Raw genomic sequence first — 18,508 nt, 5'->3', positions numbered from 1 at the left:
AATGGAAAATAATAAGATTCACTTTTCACTCTTGCAAAGACTATAACACTACCGTACAGGAGGAGAGAGGCATCAACTGCACCAGTGGGGTGTACAATAATCAAGAAGACACTGGCGATGTCAGAAATTACCCAAAGAAGGCCTGCTGGTTTCTACGCCAAAAGCTGGAGAACTGTTCTGGTATTGATGACCCGACATTCGGATATAAAGATGGCGCGCCATGTGTGCTCATAAAGATGAACAGGGTGAGCCTACATCATCACATCAATCAAGCTCCTAATGTGCCCCGTCCTTTCCCTTCTCACTTGACCGTACATCCTCTCCATTCCCCTCCCGGCTGATCCACACGTCCTGTCTCGTCCCTGCCTCCCTCTACCGGTCCGCTCTTCCGCCAGACCGCTCTTCCTTTCCCATTGGTCCGCAGGATCTGCATGTCTTTTCTCGTCCCTGCCCCACGCCAGTACGCCCATCCACCCCCAAAACTCTTCCTTTCCCAGCAGTCCACACGTCCTCTCCATTTCATTCCCAGGTGATCCGCATGTCTGGTCTGGTCCCTGCCCCCCGCTAGTTCGCCTTTCCGTCCCCCCCCCCACATACCGGTCAGCACTTCTGCCGGACTGCTCTTCCTTTCCCACTGGTCGGCACATCCTCTCCATTTCACTCCCAGCTGATCCACAAATTTTATCTCATCCCTGCCTCCCACAGGTCTACCCGTTCCTCCCTCCACCAATCCACTCATTCCTCCTCTACTGTTCTACTCTTCCCTGAGCCTGCTCTCCCTTCTTCCACCGGCCCTCTCATTCTTACTTCACTGGTCCGCTCTTCCCTTTTTTTCTGCCGGTCCGCTCTTCCCTCTTTTTCTGCCGGTCCGCTCTTCCCTCTTTTTCTGCCGGTTCGCTCTTCCCTCTTTTTCTGCCGGTCCGCTCTTCCCTCTTTTTCTGCCGGTCCGCTCTTCCCTCTTTTTCTGCCGGTCCGCTCTTCCCTCTTTTCCTGCCGGTTCGCTCTTCCCTTTTTTTCTGCCGGTCCGCTCTTCCTTCTTTTTCTGCCGGTCCGCTCTTCCTTCTTTTTCTGCCGGTCCGCTCTTCCCTCTTTTTCTGCCGGTCCGCTCTTCCCTCTTTTTCTGCCGGTCCGCTCTTCCCTCTTTTTCTGCCAGTCCGCTCTTCCCTCTTTTTCTGCCGGTCCGCTCTTCCCTCTTTTCCTGCCGGTTCGCTCTTCCCTTTTTTTCTGCCGGTCCGCTCTTCCTTCTTTTTCTGCCGGTCCGCTCTTCCCTCTTTTTCTGCCGGTCCGCTCTTCCCTCTTTTTCTTCCGGTTCGCTCTTCCCTCTTTTTCTGCCGGTCCGCTCTTCCCTCTTTTTCTGCCGGTCCGCTGTTCCCTCTTTTTCTGCTGGTCCGCTCTTCCCTCTTTTTCTTCCGGTTCGCTCTTCCCTCTTTTTCTGCCGGTCCGCTCTTCCCTCTTTTTCTGCCGGTCCGCTCTTCCCTCTTTTCCTGCCGGTTCGCTCTTCCCTTTTTTTCTGCCGGTCCGCTCTTCCTTCTTTTTCTGCCGGTCCGCTCTTCCCTCTTTTTCTGCCGGTCTGCTCTTCCCTCTTTTTCTGCCGGTCCGCTCTTCCCTCTTTTTCTGCCGGTCCGCGCTTCCCTCTTTTTCTGCCGGTCCGCGCTTCCCTCTTTTTCTGCCGGTCCGCTCTTCCCTCTTTTTCTTCCGGTTCGCTCTTCCCTTTTTTTCTGCCGGTCCGCTCTTCCTTCTTTTTCTGCCGGTCCGCTCTTCCTTCTTTTTCTGCCGGTCTGCTCTTCCCTCTTTTTCTGCCGGTCCCCTCTTCCCTCTTTTTCTGCCGGTCCACTCTTCCCTCTTTTTCTGCCAGTCCGCTCTTCCCTCTTTTTCTGCCGGTCCGCTCTTCCCTCTTTTTCTGCCGGTCCGCTCTTCCCTCTTTTTCTTCCGGTTCGCTCTTCCCTCTTTTCCTGCCGGTTCGCTCTTCCCTTTTTTTCTGCCGGTCCGCTCTTCCTTCTTTTTCTGCCGGTCCGCTCTTCCCTCTTTTTCTGCCGGTCCGCTCTTCCCTCTTTTTCTGCCGGTCCGCTCTTCCCTCTTTTTCTTCCGGTTCGCTCTTCCCTCTTTTTCTGCCGGTCCGCTCTTCCCTCTTTTTCTGCCGGTCCGCTGTTCCCTCTTTTTCTGCCGGTCCGCTCTTCCCTTTTTTTCTGCCGGTTCGCTCTTCCCTTTTTTTCTGCCGGTCTGCTCTTCCCTCTTTTTCTGCCGGTCCGCTCTTCCCTCTTTTTCTGCCGGTCCGTTCTTCCCTCTTTTTCTGCCGGTCCGCTCTTCCCTCTTTTTCTGCCGGTCCGCTCTTCCCTCTTTTTCTGCCGGTCCGCTCTTCCCTTTTTTTCTGCCGGTCCGCTCTTCCCTCTTTTTCTGCCGGTCCGCTCTTCCCTCTTTTTCTGCCGGTCCGATCTTCCCTCTTTTTCTGCCGGTCCGCTCTTCTCTCTTTTTCTGCCGGTCCGCTCTTCCCTCCTCCAGAGGGCCACTTCTGATCCTAAGTACTTCATGATGGTAATTTCCCATGTCTTTCTGCAGGTAATACATTTTTTGCCAGAGCCAATTCCGGAAATATCTCTGACTTCTATCACCGTGAACTGTTCCGGGAAGGTGAGTGCATGAACGTCTGAGGTAGACGCTCACATTCTGCCTCTTCTCTGAAGTCTCAGTCTCTTTTCTCTTTATTGTCTTCAGAAGCTTAAAAGTGAAGTAAATGAGACGGTAAGAGGCAGAAAATGTAGGAGTCCTCATATAGATGAGTTCCTATAGATGAGTCTCATGGTGGTTGGATGACAATCCTTCATTCACCCCCATATAAGATGACTCCCCTATACATCCCCTCTAAATGCCGCACAAACCCCACGTTAGATCTGCTGCTTGCATTCTACTTGTAGCTAAGCTTCCGCAGAAGGAATTGTGACATGGGTGTGTCCCTTATATCATGTATAGGTGCCAGTGTGTATGATATAATGTATAGGTGCTGGTGTGTATGATATAATGTATAGGTGCTGGTGTGTATGATATAATGTATAGGTGCTGGTGTGTATGATATAATGTATTGGTGCTGGTGTGCATGATATGATGTATGGGTGCCAGGTGTGTATGATATAATGTATAGGTGCTGGTGTGTTTGATATAATGTATAGGTGCTGGTGTGTATGATATAATGTATAGGTGCTGGTGTGTATGATATAATGTATGGGTGCTGGTGTGTATGATATAATGTATGGGTGCTGGTGTGTATGATATAATGTATGGGTGCTGGTGTGTATGATAAAATGTATGGGTGCTGGTGTGTGTGATATAATGTATGGGTGCCAGGTGTGTATGATATAATGTATAGGTGCTGGTGTGTATGATATAATGTATGGGTGCCAGGTGTGTATGATATAATGTATAGGTGCTGGTGTGTATGATATAATGTATGGGTGCCAGGTGTGTATGATATAATGTATAGGTGCTGGTGTGTATGATATAATGTATGGGTGCCAGGTGTGTATGATATAATGTATAGGTGCTGGTGTGTATGATATAATGTATGGGTGCCAGGTGTGTATGATATAATGTATGGGTGCCAGGTGTGTATGATATAACGTATAGGTGCTGGTGTGTATGATATAATGTATGGGTGCCAGGTGTGTATGATATAATGTATGGGTGCTGGTGTGTGTGATATAATGTATAGGTGCTGGTGTGTATGATATAATGTATAGGTGCTGGTGTGTATGATATAATGTATAGGTGCTGGTGTGTATGACATAATGTATGGGTGCTGGTGTGTATGATATAATGTATGGGTGTTGGTGTGTATGATATAATGTATGGGTGCTGGTGTGTATGATATAATGTATGGGTGCCAGGTGTGTATGATATAATGTATGGGTGCAGGTGTGTGTGATATAATGTATGGGTGCCAGGTGTGTATGATATAATGTATGGGTGCTGGTGTGTATGGTATAATGTATGGGTGCCAGGTGTGTATGATATAATGTATAGGTGCTGGTGTGTGTGATATAATGTATGGGTGCTGGTGTGTATGATATAATGTATGGGTGCCAGGTGTGTATGATATAATGTATGGGTGCTGGTGTGTATGATATAATGTATTGGTGCTGGTGTGTATGATATAATGTATGGGTGCTGGTGTGTATGATATAATGTATAGGTGCTGGTGTGTATGATATAATGTATGGGTGCCAGGTGTGTATGATATAATGTATGGGTGCCAGGTGTGTATAATATAATGTATGGGTGCCAGGTGTGTATGAAATAATGTATTGGTGCTGGTGTGCATGATATTATGTATGGGTGCCAGGTGTGTATGATGTATGGGTGCTGGTATGATATAATGTATGGGTGCTGGTGTGTATGATATAATGTATGGGTGCTGGTGTGTATGATATAATGTATGGGTGCTGGTGTGTATGATATAATGTATAGGTGCTGGTGTGTATGATATAATGTATGGGTGCTGGTGTGTATGATATAATGTATGGGTGCTGATGTGTATGATATAATGTATGGGTGCTGGTGTGTCCCTTATATAATGTATAGGTGCCAGTGTGTATGATAAAATGTAAGGGTGCCAGGTGTGTATAATATAATGTATTGGTGCTGGTGTGTATGATATAATGTATAGGTGCTGGTGTGTATGATACATTGTATAGGTGCTTTTGTGTATGATATAATGTATGGGTGCTGGTGTGTATGATATAATGTATGGGTGCTGGTGTGTCCCTTATATAATGTATAGGTGCCAGTGTGTATGATATAATGTATGGGTACTGGTGTGTGTGATATAATGTATTGTGCTGGTGTATATGATATAATGTATGGGTGCTGGTGTGTATGATATAATGTATAGGTGCTGGTGTGTATGATATAATGTATGGGTGCTGGTGTGTATGATATAATGTATGGGTGCCAGGTGTGTATAATATAATGTATGGGTGCTGGTGTGTATGATATAATGTATGGGTGCTGGTGTGTATGATATAATGTATGGGTGCTGGTGTGTATGATATAATGTATGGGTGCTGGTGTGTGTGATATAATGTATGGGTACCAGGTGTGTATGTTATAATGTATGGGTGCCAGGTGTGTATGATGTATGGGTGCTGTTGTGTATGATATAATGTATGGGTACCAGGTGTGTATGTTATAATGTATGGGTGCCAGGTGTGTATGATGTATGGGTGCTGTTGTGTATGATATAATGTATGGGTGCTGGTGTGTATGATATAATGTATGGGTGCTGGTGTGTATGATATAATGTATGGTGCTTGTGTGCATGATATAATGTATGGGCGCCAGGTGTGTATAATATAATGTATAGGTGCTGGTGTGTATGATATAATGTATTGGTGCTGGTGTGTATGATATAATGTATAGGTGCTGGTGTGTATGATATAATGTATGGGTGCTGGTGTGTATGATATAATGTATGGGTGCTGGTGTGTATGATATAATGTATTGGTGCTGGTGTGTATGATATAATGTATAGGTGCTGGTGTGTATGATATAATGTATGGGTGCTGGTGTGTATGATATAATGTATAGGTGCCAGGTGTGTATGATATAATGTATGGGTGCCAGGTGTGTATGATATAATGTATGGGTGCTGGTGTGTATGATATAATGTATTGGTGCTGGTGTGTATGATATAATGTATAGGTGCTGGTGTGTATGATATAATGTATGGGTGCTGGTGTGTATGATATAATGTATAGGTGCCAGGTGTGTATGATATAATGTATGGGTGCCAGGTGTGTATGATATAATGTATGGGTGCTGGTGTGTATGATATAATGTATGGGTGCTGGTGTGTATGATATAATGTATGGGTGCTGGTGTGAATGATATAATGTATAGGTGCTGGTGTGTATGATATAATGTATGGGTGCTGGTGTGTATGATATAATGTATAGGTGCTGGTGTGTATGATATAATGTATGGGTGCTGGTGTGTATGATATAATGTATTGGTGCTGGTGTGCATGATATGATGTATGGGTGCCAGGTGTGTATGATGTATGGGTGCTGGTATGATATAGTGTATGGGTGCCAGGTGTGTTTGATATAATGTATAGGTGCTGGTGTGTATGATATAATGTATGGGTGCTGGTGTGTATGATATAATGTATGGGTACCAGGTGTGTATGATATAATGTATGGGTGCTGGTGTGTATGATATAATGTATTGGTGCTGGTGTGCATGATATGATGTATGGGTGCCAGGTGTGTATGATGTATGGGTGCTGGTATGATATAATGTATGGGTGCTGATGTGTATGATATAATGTATGGGTGCTGGTATGATATAATGTATGGGTGCTGATGTGTATGATATAATGTATGGGCGCCAGGTGTGTATAATATAATGTATTGGTGCTGGTGTGTATGATATAATGTATAGGTGCTGGTGTGTATGATATAATGTATGGGTGCTGGTGTGTATGATATAATGTATGGGTGCTGGTGTGTATGATATAATGTATGGGTGCTGGTGTGTATGATATAATGTATTGGTGCTGGTGTGTATGATATAATGTATAGGTGCTGGTGTGTATGATATAATGTATGGGTGCTGGTGTGTATGATATAATGTATAGGTGCCAGGTGTGTATGATATAATGTATGGGTGCCAGGTGTGTATGATATAATGTATGGGTGCTGGTGTGTATGATATAATGTATTGGTGCTGGTGTGTATGATATAATGTATAGGTGCTGGTGTGTATGATATAATGTATGGGTGCTGGTGTGTATGATATAATGTATAGGTGCCAGGTGTGTATGATATAATGTATGGGTGCCAGGTGTGTATGATATAATGTATGGGTGCTGGTGTGTATGATATAATGTATGGGTGCTGGTGTGTATGATATAATGTATGGGTGCTGGTGTGAATGATATAATGTATAGGTGCTGGTGTGTATGATATAATGTATGGGTGCTGGTGTGTATGATATAATGTATAGGTGCTGGTGTGTATGATATAATGTATGGGTGCTGGTGTGTATGATATAATGTATTGGTGCTGGTGTGCATGATATGATGTATGGGTGCCAGGTGTGTATGATGTATGGGTGCTGGTATGATATAGTGTATGGGTGCCAGGTGTGTTTGATATAATGTATAGGTGCTGGTGTGTATGATATAATGTATGGGTGCTGGTGTGTATGATATAATGTATGGGTACCAGGTGTGTATGATATAATGTATGGGTGCTGGTGTGTATGATATAATGTATTGGTGCTGGTGTGCATGATATGATGTATGGGTGCCAGGTGTGTATGATGTATGGGTGCTGGTATGATATAATGTATGGGTGCTGATGTGTATGATATAATGTATGGGTGCTGGTGTGTATGATATAATGTATGGGTGCTGATGTGTATGATATAATGTATGGGTGCTGGTGTGTATGATATAATGTATGGGTGCTGGTGTGTATGATATAATGTATAGGTGCCAGTGTGTATGATATAATGTAAGGGTGCCAGGTGTGTATGATATAATGTATGGGTGCTGGTGTGTATGATATATTGTATAGGTGCTGTTGTGTATGATATAATGTATGGGTGCTGGTGTGTATGATATAATGTATGGGTGCTGGTGTGTATGATATAATGTATAGGTGCTGGTGTGTCCCTTATATAATGTATATGTGCCAGTGTGTATGATATAATGTAAGGGTGCCAGGTGTGTATGATATAATGTATGGGTGCTGGTGTGTATGATATAATGTATTGTGCTGGTGTGTATGATATAATGTATGGGTGCTGGTGTGTATGATATAATGTATGGGTGCTGGTGTATATGATATAATGTATGGGTGCTGGTGTGTATGATATAATGTATAGGTGCTGGTGTGTATGATAAAATGTATGGGTGCTGGTGTGTATGATATAATGTATAGGTGCTGGTGTGTATGATATAATGTATGGGTACTGGTGTGTATGATATAATGTATGGGTGCTGGTGTGTATGATATAATGTATAGGTGCTGGTGTGCATGATATAATGTATGGGTGCTGGTGTGTATGATATAATGTATAGGTGCTGTTGTGTGTGATATAATGTATGGGTGCAAGGTGCGTATGATATAATGTATGGGTGCTGGTGTGTATGATATAATGTATAGGTGCTGGTGTATATGATATAATGTATAGGTGCTGGTGTGCATGATATAATGTATGGGTGCCAGGTGTGCGTGATATAATGTATGGGTGCTGGTGTGTATGATATAATGTATGGGTGCTGGTGTGTATGATATAATGTATAGGTGCTGGTGTGAATGATATAATGTATAGGTGCTGGTGTGCATGATATAATGTATGGGTGCCAGGTGTGCGTGATATAATGTATAGGTGCTGGTGTGTATGATATAATGTATGGGTGCTGGTGTGTATGATATAATGTATGGGTGCCAAGTGTGTATGATATAAAGTATTGGTGCTGGTGTGTATGACATAATGTATGGGTGCCAGGTGTGTATGATATAATGTATGGGTGCTGGTGTGTATGATATAATGTATGGGTGCCAGGTGTGTATGATATAATGTATGGGTGCTGGTGTGTATGATATAATGTATGGGTGCTGGTGTGTATGATATAATGTATGGGTGCTGGTGTGTATGATATAATGTATAGGTGCTGGGGTGTATGATATAATGTATGGGTGCCAGGTGTGTGTGATATAATGTATAGGTGCTGGTGTGTATGATATAATGTATGGGTGCTGGTGTGTATGATATAAAGTATTGGTGCTGGTGTGTATGACATAATGTATGGGTGCCAGGTGTGTATGATATAATGTATGGGTGCTGGTGTGTATGATATAATGTATGGGTGCTGGTGTGTATGATATAATGTATGGGTGCTGGGGTGTATGACATATAGTATAGGTGTTGATATTAAAGTATAAGTTATATACATTGTATATGTGTTAAGTGGATGATATATAATGCATAGGTGATGTGGAAAATATCACGTGTCAGCTGTGTGATGTATAATTTAGAAGTGATGGGTTTTATATATATTGTATAGGTGTCTGGTCTGTGTGATAATGTACAAGTGATGGATATTATGTAAGGTGTAGGTGATGGTTATCCTCTGTTTAGATGTGTATTATAATGTACACTTGATATCATATGTACGGGTGTCGCCTGTATGATACCCTATGTCACAATCCCACCGCTGACACCAATATGTCACGGACAGGGAATGTGACCCTTGGCCACACACAGCTATCACAGGCGCAGGGGGTTTATCTTAGTTATCCCACCGCTGGCACGATGCCCTAAAAATTTACCGCAGGGGGTTTATTTTGGTTATCCCACCACTGCCACATTATGTTACAAGCTGCCGGGATTTATGTATATCCCGCTTTCCAGTTCCCCTTTGGAACTTGCAGCTCTCCGACGCCCCCCTTACCCACAGGTCAGTCAGGGAACTACACCTAGGATAATTAGTCGCCGGACAAGCTACTTGTTGTGCAGTGGCTATTAGGCCCGCTTGCAGTGAGGGAGTTATAAATGCTTTGGCCGCAGCCACACAATCAGCTTATAAAACCCCTTCCATCACTGCCAGCTAGCCCAACCAACCAAAACACACCACGCCGCCACCAGCTTCAGATTTCTCCAATTAATATTTAAAATTAATAGAGGGGTTCGAAGCAAACCCGAATCAGTAGCGTAATTAGCTTATAGGCGCATGAGTTCGTCACAGAGCATGGAGGCAGAACGAACAAATTTTATAGTTTATTCCCAAAGGATGGGCAGTGTTTACAGAAGGTAAGGTTTTGCGAAATGAGGCAATAAAATATGTACAATATGATTACAAATAAAATGGGTTTAAAAGCAGAGAGATACACTTACATATTGTTTAGATCATTTCAGGCAGAACCGTGCTGGGGGTGGAGCCAGACATCGTAGTTCATGGATGACGTCTTGTGGCACCGAGCTCCCAAGCAGCAACTAACTAGGGGGGCTCAGTTGCAGACTTATAAGTCTGAGCTTGTGACCTCACCAAAAGGGGCTGGCTGGTGACGGTCCTCCCCTTTCAGCTTTGGGTCCTGAAAACTTATAACCATCATATCTGGGTTTGAGAGCCTAGCAGAATATCGGCAGAACCATCATTCATCTTATATTGAAATTAGCTTTGTAATGACATCAAACACTAGCTGTTTATTCCGCTCTGTGCAGGAGAGCTCCGTTTCTCGGATTCTGTTGATGCTAGAATTTAGCAAGAACCACTGTAGTGAAGCCCGATCGGCACACATTACCAATATATAGTTTTCATATTTCTGTCATGGACGGGGTCCGAGGTACGGCCCCTTTAATATTTTCCACACTTATATTCACCACATATTGAGGACAAAGAAAAATACTCTCCTGGCTAATTAACATTCCTTGCAATGAGGAGGGGGGGACAGGAAAGAATGGGTGTAGTGTTACAGATGCATGTGTGAAGCTTCAGATGCAGGCACAGTGCTGCCATGTGTGACAAGGGGGAAAGAAAAAGGGGGTCGAGAATGGAAGATTCTGGATTGTTTCGAAGAAATCACATGATATTTTACATTACAATTACAACCTATAATGTATGTACGGGTGTCGCCTGTATGATACCCTATAATGTACGGTATGTACGGGTGTCGCCTATATGATACCCTATAATGTACGGTATGTACGGGTGTCGCCTATATGATACCCTATAATGTATGTACGGGTGTCGCCTGTATGATACTCTATAATGTATTTACAGGTGTCGCCTGTATGATACCCTATAATGTTTGTACGGGTCTCGCCTATATGATACCCTATAATGTATGTACGGGTGTTGCCTGTATGATACCCTATAATGTATGTACGGGTGTCGCCTGTATGATACCCTATAATGTATGTACAGGTGTCGCCTGTATGATACCCTATAATGTATGTACGGGTGTCGCCTGTATGATACCCTATAATGTACGGGTGTCGCCTGTATGATACCCTATAATGTATGTACGGGTGTCGCCTGTATGATACCCTATAATGTATGTACGGGTGTTGCCTGTCTGATACCCTATAATGTATGTACGGGTGTCGCCTGTATGATACCCTATAATGTTTGTACGGGTCTCGCCTATATGATACCCTATAATGTATGTACGGGTGTTGCCTGTATGATACCCTATAATGTATGTACGGGTGTCGCCTGTATGATACCCTATAATGTATGTACAGGTGTCGCCTGTATGATACCCTATAATGTATGTACGGGTGTCGCCTGTATGATACCCTATAATGTACGGGTGTCGCCTGTATGATACCCTATAATGTATGTATGGGTGTCGCCTGTATGATACCCTATAATGTATGTACGGGTGTTGCCTGTCTGATACCCTATAATGTATGTACGGGTGTCGCCTGTATGATACCCTATAATGTATGTACGGGTGTCGCCTGTATGATACCCTATAATGTATGTATGGGTGTCGCTTGTCTGATACCCTATAATGTATGTATGGGTGTCGCTTGTCTGATACCCTATAATGTATGTACGGGTGTCGCCTGTATGATATTTTACAGTGTAGATATAAGTATTATATAGGTGCCGTGCTTGTCGTAGCTCTATAGATGATCTCTAGGTCCACGTCTGCGTGATCAGCTGATCTATCGCTCGCTGCAGACTTTGTGTTGGCTTCTTCTTTGGGATCATCTCTTATAAATTCTTCCTCTCCAGACTGAAGAAAATGACCGTCTCCTGGGCAGTCGCCTCTACTACCCCGGTCTGAGGAATAATACTTTGGGGAGTATTGACCTCATGTATTTCCCATATTATGGTAACAGAGCTCAGGTGAGTGTCTTCCATGCTCCTTTCATCATAGGACGGGCTCCCTCCATCATAAGTGGTCACTCCCTCCATCATAGGGCGGGCTCCCTCCATCATAAGTGGTGTCATTCCCTCCATCATAGGACAGGCTCCCTCCATCATAAGTGGTCACTCCCTCCATCATAGGACGGGCTCCCTCCATCATAAGAGGTCACTCCCTCCATCATAGGACAGGCTCCCTCCATCATAAGTGGTCACTCCCTCCATCATAGGGCGGGCTCCCTCCATCATAAGTGGTGTCATTCCCTCCATCATAGGACAGGCTCCCTCCATCATAAGTGGTCACTCCCTCCATCATAGGACGGGCTCCCTCCATCATAAGAGGTCACTCCCTCCATCATAGGATTGGCTCCCGCCATCATAAGTGGTCACTCCCTCCATCATAGAACAGGCTCCCACCATCATAAGAGGTCACTCCCTCCATCATAGGACAGGCTCCTTCCATCATAAGAGGTCACTCCCTCAAGGCAGCATCACATAATAATCGCCTCTACTACCCTGGTCTGAGCAATAATACTTTGGGGAGCATTGACCTCATTTATTTCCCATATTATTGTAACAGAGCTCAGGTGAGTGTCCTCCCTGCTCCCTCCATCATAGGACGGGCTCCCTCCATCATAAGTGGTCACTCCCTTCATCATAAGAGGTCACTCCTTCCATCATAGGATGGGCTCCCACCACCATAAGTGGTCACTCCCTCCATCATAGGACGGGCTCCCTCCATCATAAGAGGTCACTCCCTCCATCATAGGATGGTCTCCCTCCATCATAAGAGGTCACTCTCTCCATCATAGGACAGGCTCCCGCCATCATAAGTGGTCACTCCCTCCATCATGGGACAGACGCCCGCCATCATAAGTGGTCACTCCCTCCATCATGGGACAGACTCCCTCCATCATAAGTGGTCACTCCCTCCATCATGGGACGGGCTCCCGCCATCATAAGTGGTCACTCCCTCCATCATAGGACGGGCTCCCTCCATCATAAGAGGTCACTCCCTCCATCATAGGACGGGCTCCCTCCATCATAAGGGGTCACTCCCTCTATCATAGGATGGGCTCCCTCCATCATAAGTGGTCACTCCCTCCATCATGGGACAGACTCCCTCCATCATAAGTGGTCACTCCCTCCATCATGGGACAGACTCCCGCCATCATAAGTGGTCACTCCCTCCATCATGGGACAGACTCCCTCCATCATAAGTGGTCACTCCCTCCATCATAGGACAGGCTCCCGCCATCATAAGTGGTCACTCCCTCCATCATAGGATGGGCTCCCTCCATCATAAGAGGTCACTCCCTCCATCATAGGACAGGCTCCCTCCATCATAAGGGGTCACTCCCTCTATCATAGGACGGGCTCCCTCCATCATAAGAGGTCACTCCCTACATCATAGGACCGGCTTCCTACATCATAAGAGGTCACTCCCTCCATCATAGGAAGGGCTCTTTCCATCATAAGAGGTCACTCCCTCCATCATAGGACGGGCTCCCTCTATCATAAGAGGTCACTCCCTCCATCATAGGACGGGTTCCCTCTATCATAAGAGGTCACTCCCTCCATCTTAGGGCGGGCTCCCTCCATCATAAGAGGTCACTCCCTCCATCATAGGACGGGCTCCCTCTATCATAAGAGGTCACTCCCTCCATCATAGGACGGGCTCCCTCCATCATAAGAGGTCACTCCCTCCATCATAGGGCGGGCTCCCTCCATCATAAGAGGTCACTCCCTCCATCATAGGACGGGCTCCCTCCATCATAAGGGGTCACTCCCTCTATCATAGGATGGGCTCCCTCCATCATAAGTGGTCACTCCCTCCATCATGGGACAGACTCCCTCCATCATAAGTGGTCACTCCCTCCATCATGGGACAGACTCCCGCCATCATAAGTGGTCACTCCCTCCATCATGGGACAGACTCCCTCCATCATAAGTGGTCACTCCCTCCATCATAGGACAGGCTCCCGCCATCATAAGTGGTCACTCCCTCCATCATAGGATGGGCTCCCTCCATCATAAGAGGTCACTCCCTCCATCATAGGACAGGCTCCCTCCATCATAAGGGGTCACTCCCTCTATCATAGGACGGGCTCCCTCCATCATAAGAGGTCACTCCCTACATCATAGGACCGGCTTCCTACATCATAAGAGGTCACTCCCTCCATCATAGGAAGGGCTCTTTCCATCATAAGAGGTCACTCCCTCCATCATAGGACGGGCTCCCTCCATCATAAGAGGTCACTCCCTCCATCATAGGACGGGCTCCCTCCATCATAAGAGGTCACTCCCTCCATCATAGGACGGGCTCCCTCTATCATAAGAGGTCACTCCCTCCATCATAGGACGGGCTCCCTCCATCATAAGAGGTCACTCCCTCCATCATAGGGCGGGCTCCCTCCATCATAAGAGGTCACTCCCTCCATCATAGGACGGGCTCCCTCCATCATAAGAGGTCACTCCCTCCATCATAGGATGGGCTCCCTCCATCATAAGAGGTCACTCCCTCAAGGCAACATCACATAATGCCTTCACACTTGTCTGTCATGATATGGAAAAGATCTTCCATTTCCCCACCCCCTTCCCCCAGAATTGGCAGAGACCCGCCCAGCATTGTCTATACGGTTTCTAAAGGAGGGAAGGTTGGCCATGTAAACCCTAACCCAGACACCATTAATGGAAATAGATCACTACAATTAGAGCAGTTATACTATGGAATGCTCATCCCCAAGAGATAGGTGGCAGATACTATGCAGCATTCTCGTTCACAAGGAAAAATTATTTACAGTAAGAGCAATAACACTATGAAATGACCGACCCTGAGAGGTAGTAAAGACATACTATGGCAGCATTCCCAGTCACGGCGTAGGAGCATTTATAACAGGGTTAGTGTGAGGGTTAGGATATCTCTCTGTGCATTGATGTACTTCCAAGTTCTCCATTTGACTTTCACTAGAAGTCCATTTTCTGACTCCTCTGATGAATATTCTCTTTTCCCCACAGAAAAACTACACACAACCATTTGTGGCTGTGAAGTTCCTGAATGTTAGTCGTGACATGGATCACACAGTGGAGTGTCGTGTCAACGCAGCCAATATCAACAACCAGGACGATCGGGACAAGTTCCAGGGGAGAGTGATCTTCACACTGAGGATTAACTCATAGACAGGTGTCCCCTCCATGTAACATCACTGCCGAACAGCCGTCCCATGATGCCTAAAGTGTCACCTCCATGTAACATCACTGCCGGAACCACCGCCCCATGACTCCTACCCCTTGTGTCCTCTCCATGTAACATCACTGCCGGAACCACCGCCCAGTGACTGCTACCCAAGTGTCCCCTACATGTAACATTACTGCCGGGACTGCCACTCTAAAGGTAATGTGTGTCACTTGATGCACTGCTGATGGAGACTGTCGACAAAATGATATTCTTGGAAACTTTATTGGAAAGCTTTTTAAAGTTAACGCGTTTTGAGGTCATGCTGGACCCCTTCCTCAGGACAAAACCTTGATTAGGTTTTGTCCTGAGGAAGGGGTCCTGCGTGACCTTTAAACACCTTTCCGATAAAGTTTCCAAGAATATCATTTTGTCGACAGTCTCCATCAGCAGCTCATCAATGTTACCCAGATTTACCTTTGGCTTGGCTTGGTCCTTTGGACCCGTGTCCTGCAGCAGCTCATCTATGCGTAATACTTGTTGCTTAGGTGCAACTGTACCAGGTGAGTGTATTCACTTTCCTTGTAACCACGTTGTTACCATTTAAAACCCTATTTGCGCTTATCTGTTCCCCAGTTTCTTCACCCCCTTTTCCATATCTTTGGAACAAGTGGGATTGTTCTTATGTTTGGGACTGCCACTCTGTGTCTCCTACCCCTTGTGTCCTGTCCATGTAACATTACTGCCAGGACTTCCACTCCCATGACTCCTAGCTCAGGTGTCCTCTCCATGTAACATCACTGCTGGAACTGCCACCTCCATGTCTCCTAGCCCAGGTATCCCCCTCCATGTAACATGAATGCTGGAAATGCCACCCCATCATTCCTACCCCAGGTATCCCCCTCCATGTAACATGAGTGCCGGAATTGCCACCCCGTGATTCCTACCCCAGGTGTCCCCTCCATGTATCATCACTGCCGGAAAAACCACACCAATTTTCCACCTCCACAGGCTCTTCCACTACCCTGAGGACTGGTGCCAAGCTGCAACTTTGGATACTGGACACCAACTACTGTTTTAACAGTAGATGATCTTCTGTCCAAATTTTTACTTTTTCTATGAATCAGCTCCTCCCCTTGTGTTCTGACCATGCCCTGTATATATGAGTGTATATAATATATTTAATGTGCGTCCACTAGATGGCTCTGCTCCATACTTGTACCATTAAAGAACAGTTATGGCTTTCTAATCTCCGGCTCTGTCTGTGGTTATCAGGGACTGCATTGTGCACAACTGCCCCTCTGCAGGGATCTGCAGACAAGCACCAGAACTTGTCTCTCTATATACCACCTTATTGGTTCCCAGCAAATGGCAAGACTTATCCCAATGCCACAGTGCCCCCATAATAGCGGCACGCCAACTTCCTTCTCACAAACATCTACCTCTCTACAATGGAAAGACGTTGTGGGTCATGCTGAGTCAGATGAGAAATGTTCCATCAGCTCCGAGAAGGCCCTGATGGCCTCAGGTTTCCAGCTGACAACTTCAGCTTCCTTCTTAGTTAAATCGGGCAATGGTTTAACCAGGAAAGCATAGGAGAGTTTTCAGAGATTTGGATGGCACAGCTTGGACCTTAGAGGGGTCCATACGGAAAATATTTGAAAACAAGATGCCCCAGGAAATTCAATTCCTGCATCAGAAAAGCACATTTTTCATGTTTATAAAATAACTAGCTGAAGAGCCCAGCGTTGCCCGGGCATAGTAACTGTGGTTAGTTATAACAAATTATAATTATCCTCCATCCCATAGTCCTGTGCCCATATACCCATCATACATATCTGCCATCCCATAGTCCAGTACCCATATACCCATCATACATATCCTCCATACCATAGTCCAGTACCCATATACCCATCACACATCCTCCATCCCATAGTCCCGTGCCCATATACCCATCATACATATCTGCCATCCCATAGTCCAGTACCCATATACCCATCACACATATCTGCCATCCCGTAGTCCAGTACCCATATACCCATCATACATATCCTCCATCCCATAGTCCAATGACCATATACCCATCATACATATCCACCATCCCATAGTCCCGTGCCCATATACCCATCACACATCCTCCATCCCATAGTCCCATGCCCATATACCCATCACACATCCTCCATCCCATAGTCCCGTGCCCATATACCCATCATACATATCTGCCATCCCATAGTCCCGTGCACGTATACCCATCATACATATCCTCCATCCCATAGTCCCGTGCCCATATATCCATCAAACATCCTCCATCCCATAGTCCCGTGCCCATATACCCATCATACATATCTGCCATCCCATAGTCCCGTGCCCATATACCCATCATACATATCCTCCATCCCATAGTCCCGTGCACGTATACCCATCAAACATACTCCATCCCATAGTCCCGTGCCCATATACCCATCACACATCCTCCATCCCATAGTCCCGTGCCCATATACCCATTATACATATCCTCCATCCCATAGTCCCATGCCAATATACCCATCATACACATCTTCCATCCCATAGTCCCGTGCCCATATACCCATCACACATCCTTCATCCCATAGTCCCGTGCCCATATACCCATCACACATCCTCCATCCCATAGTCCCGTGCCCATATACCCGTCATACATATCCTCCATCCCATAGTCCCATGCACGTATACCCATCAAACATCCTCCATCCCATAGTCCCGTGCCCATATACCCATCATACACATCCTCCATCCCATAGTCCAGTGCCCATATACCCATCATACATATCTGCCATCCCATAGTCCCGTGCCCATATACCCATCAAACATCCTCCATCCCATAGTCCCGTGCCCATATACCCATCATACACATCCTCCATCCCATAGTCCCGTTCCCATATACCCATCATACACATCCTCCATCCCATAGTCCCGTGCCCATATACCCATCATACACATCCTCCATCCCATAGTCCAGTGCCCATATACCCATCATACACATCCTCCATCCTATAGTCCCATGCCCATATACCCATCATACATATCCTCCATCCCATAGTCCCATGCCCATATACCCATCATACATATCTGCCATCCCATAGTCCCGTGCCCATATACCCATCAAACATCCTCCATCCCATAGTCCCGTGCCCATATACCCATCATACACATCCTCCATCCCATAGTCCCGTGCCCATATACCCATCATACACATCCTCCATCCCATAGTCCCGTGCCGATATACCCATCATACATATCCTCCATCCCATAGTCCCGTGCCCATATACCCATCATACATATCTTCCATCCCATAGTCCCGTGCCCATATACCCATCAAACATCCTCCATCCCATAGTCCCGTGCCCATATACCCATCATACACACCCTCCATCCCATAGTCTAGTGCCCATATACCCATCATACATATCTGCCAT

General features: G+C 45.8%; 1 protein-coding gene across 1 annotated transcript in view; it reads left to right on the top strand.

Annotated features, from left to right (window-relative positions):
- LOC141077372 (sodium/potassium-transporting ATPase subunit beta-2-like) overlaps positions 1-16,302 on the top strand; it is a 28,705-nt gene extending 12,403 nt beyond the window's left edge. Inside the window, exons 4-7 of the mRNA XM_073564266.1 lie at positions 40-245; positions 2,557-2,628; positions 11,747-11,860; positions 14,897-16,302. Coding sequence (XP_073420367.1) covers positions 40-245; positions 2,557-2,628; positions 11,747-11,860; positions 14,897-15,058 — 554 coding nt within the window. The 3' untranslated portion in view covers positions 15,059-16,302. The remainder of the gene's footprint in view (positions 1-39; positions 246-2,556; positions 2,629-11,746; positions 11,861-14,896) is intronic.
- Positions 16,303-18,508: the final 2,206 nt, after the last annotated feature.

This window comes from Dendrobates tinctorius, unplaced genomic scaffold, assembly GCF_039654945.1.
Source record: "Dendrobates tinctorius isolate UK_male_01 unplaced genomic scaffold, ASM3965494v1 ptg000442l, whole genome shotgun sequence".
Taxonomy (NCBI): Eukaryota; Metazoa; Chordata; class Amphibia; order Anura; family Dendrobatidae; genus Dendrobates; species Dendrobates tinctorius.
This window is presented reverse-complemented; position numbering and strand designations above follow the sequence as displayed.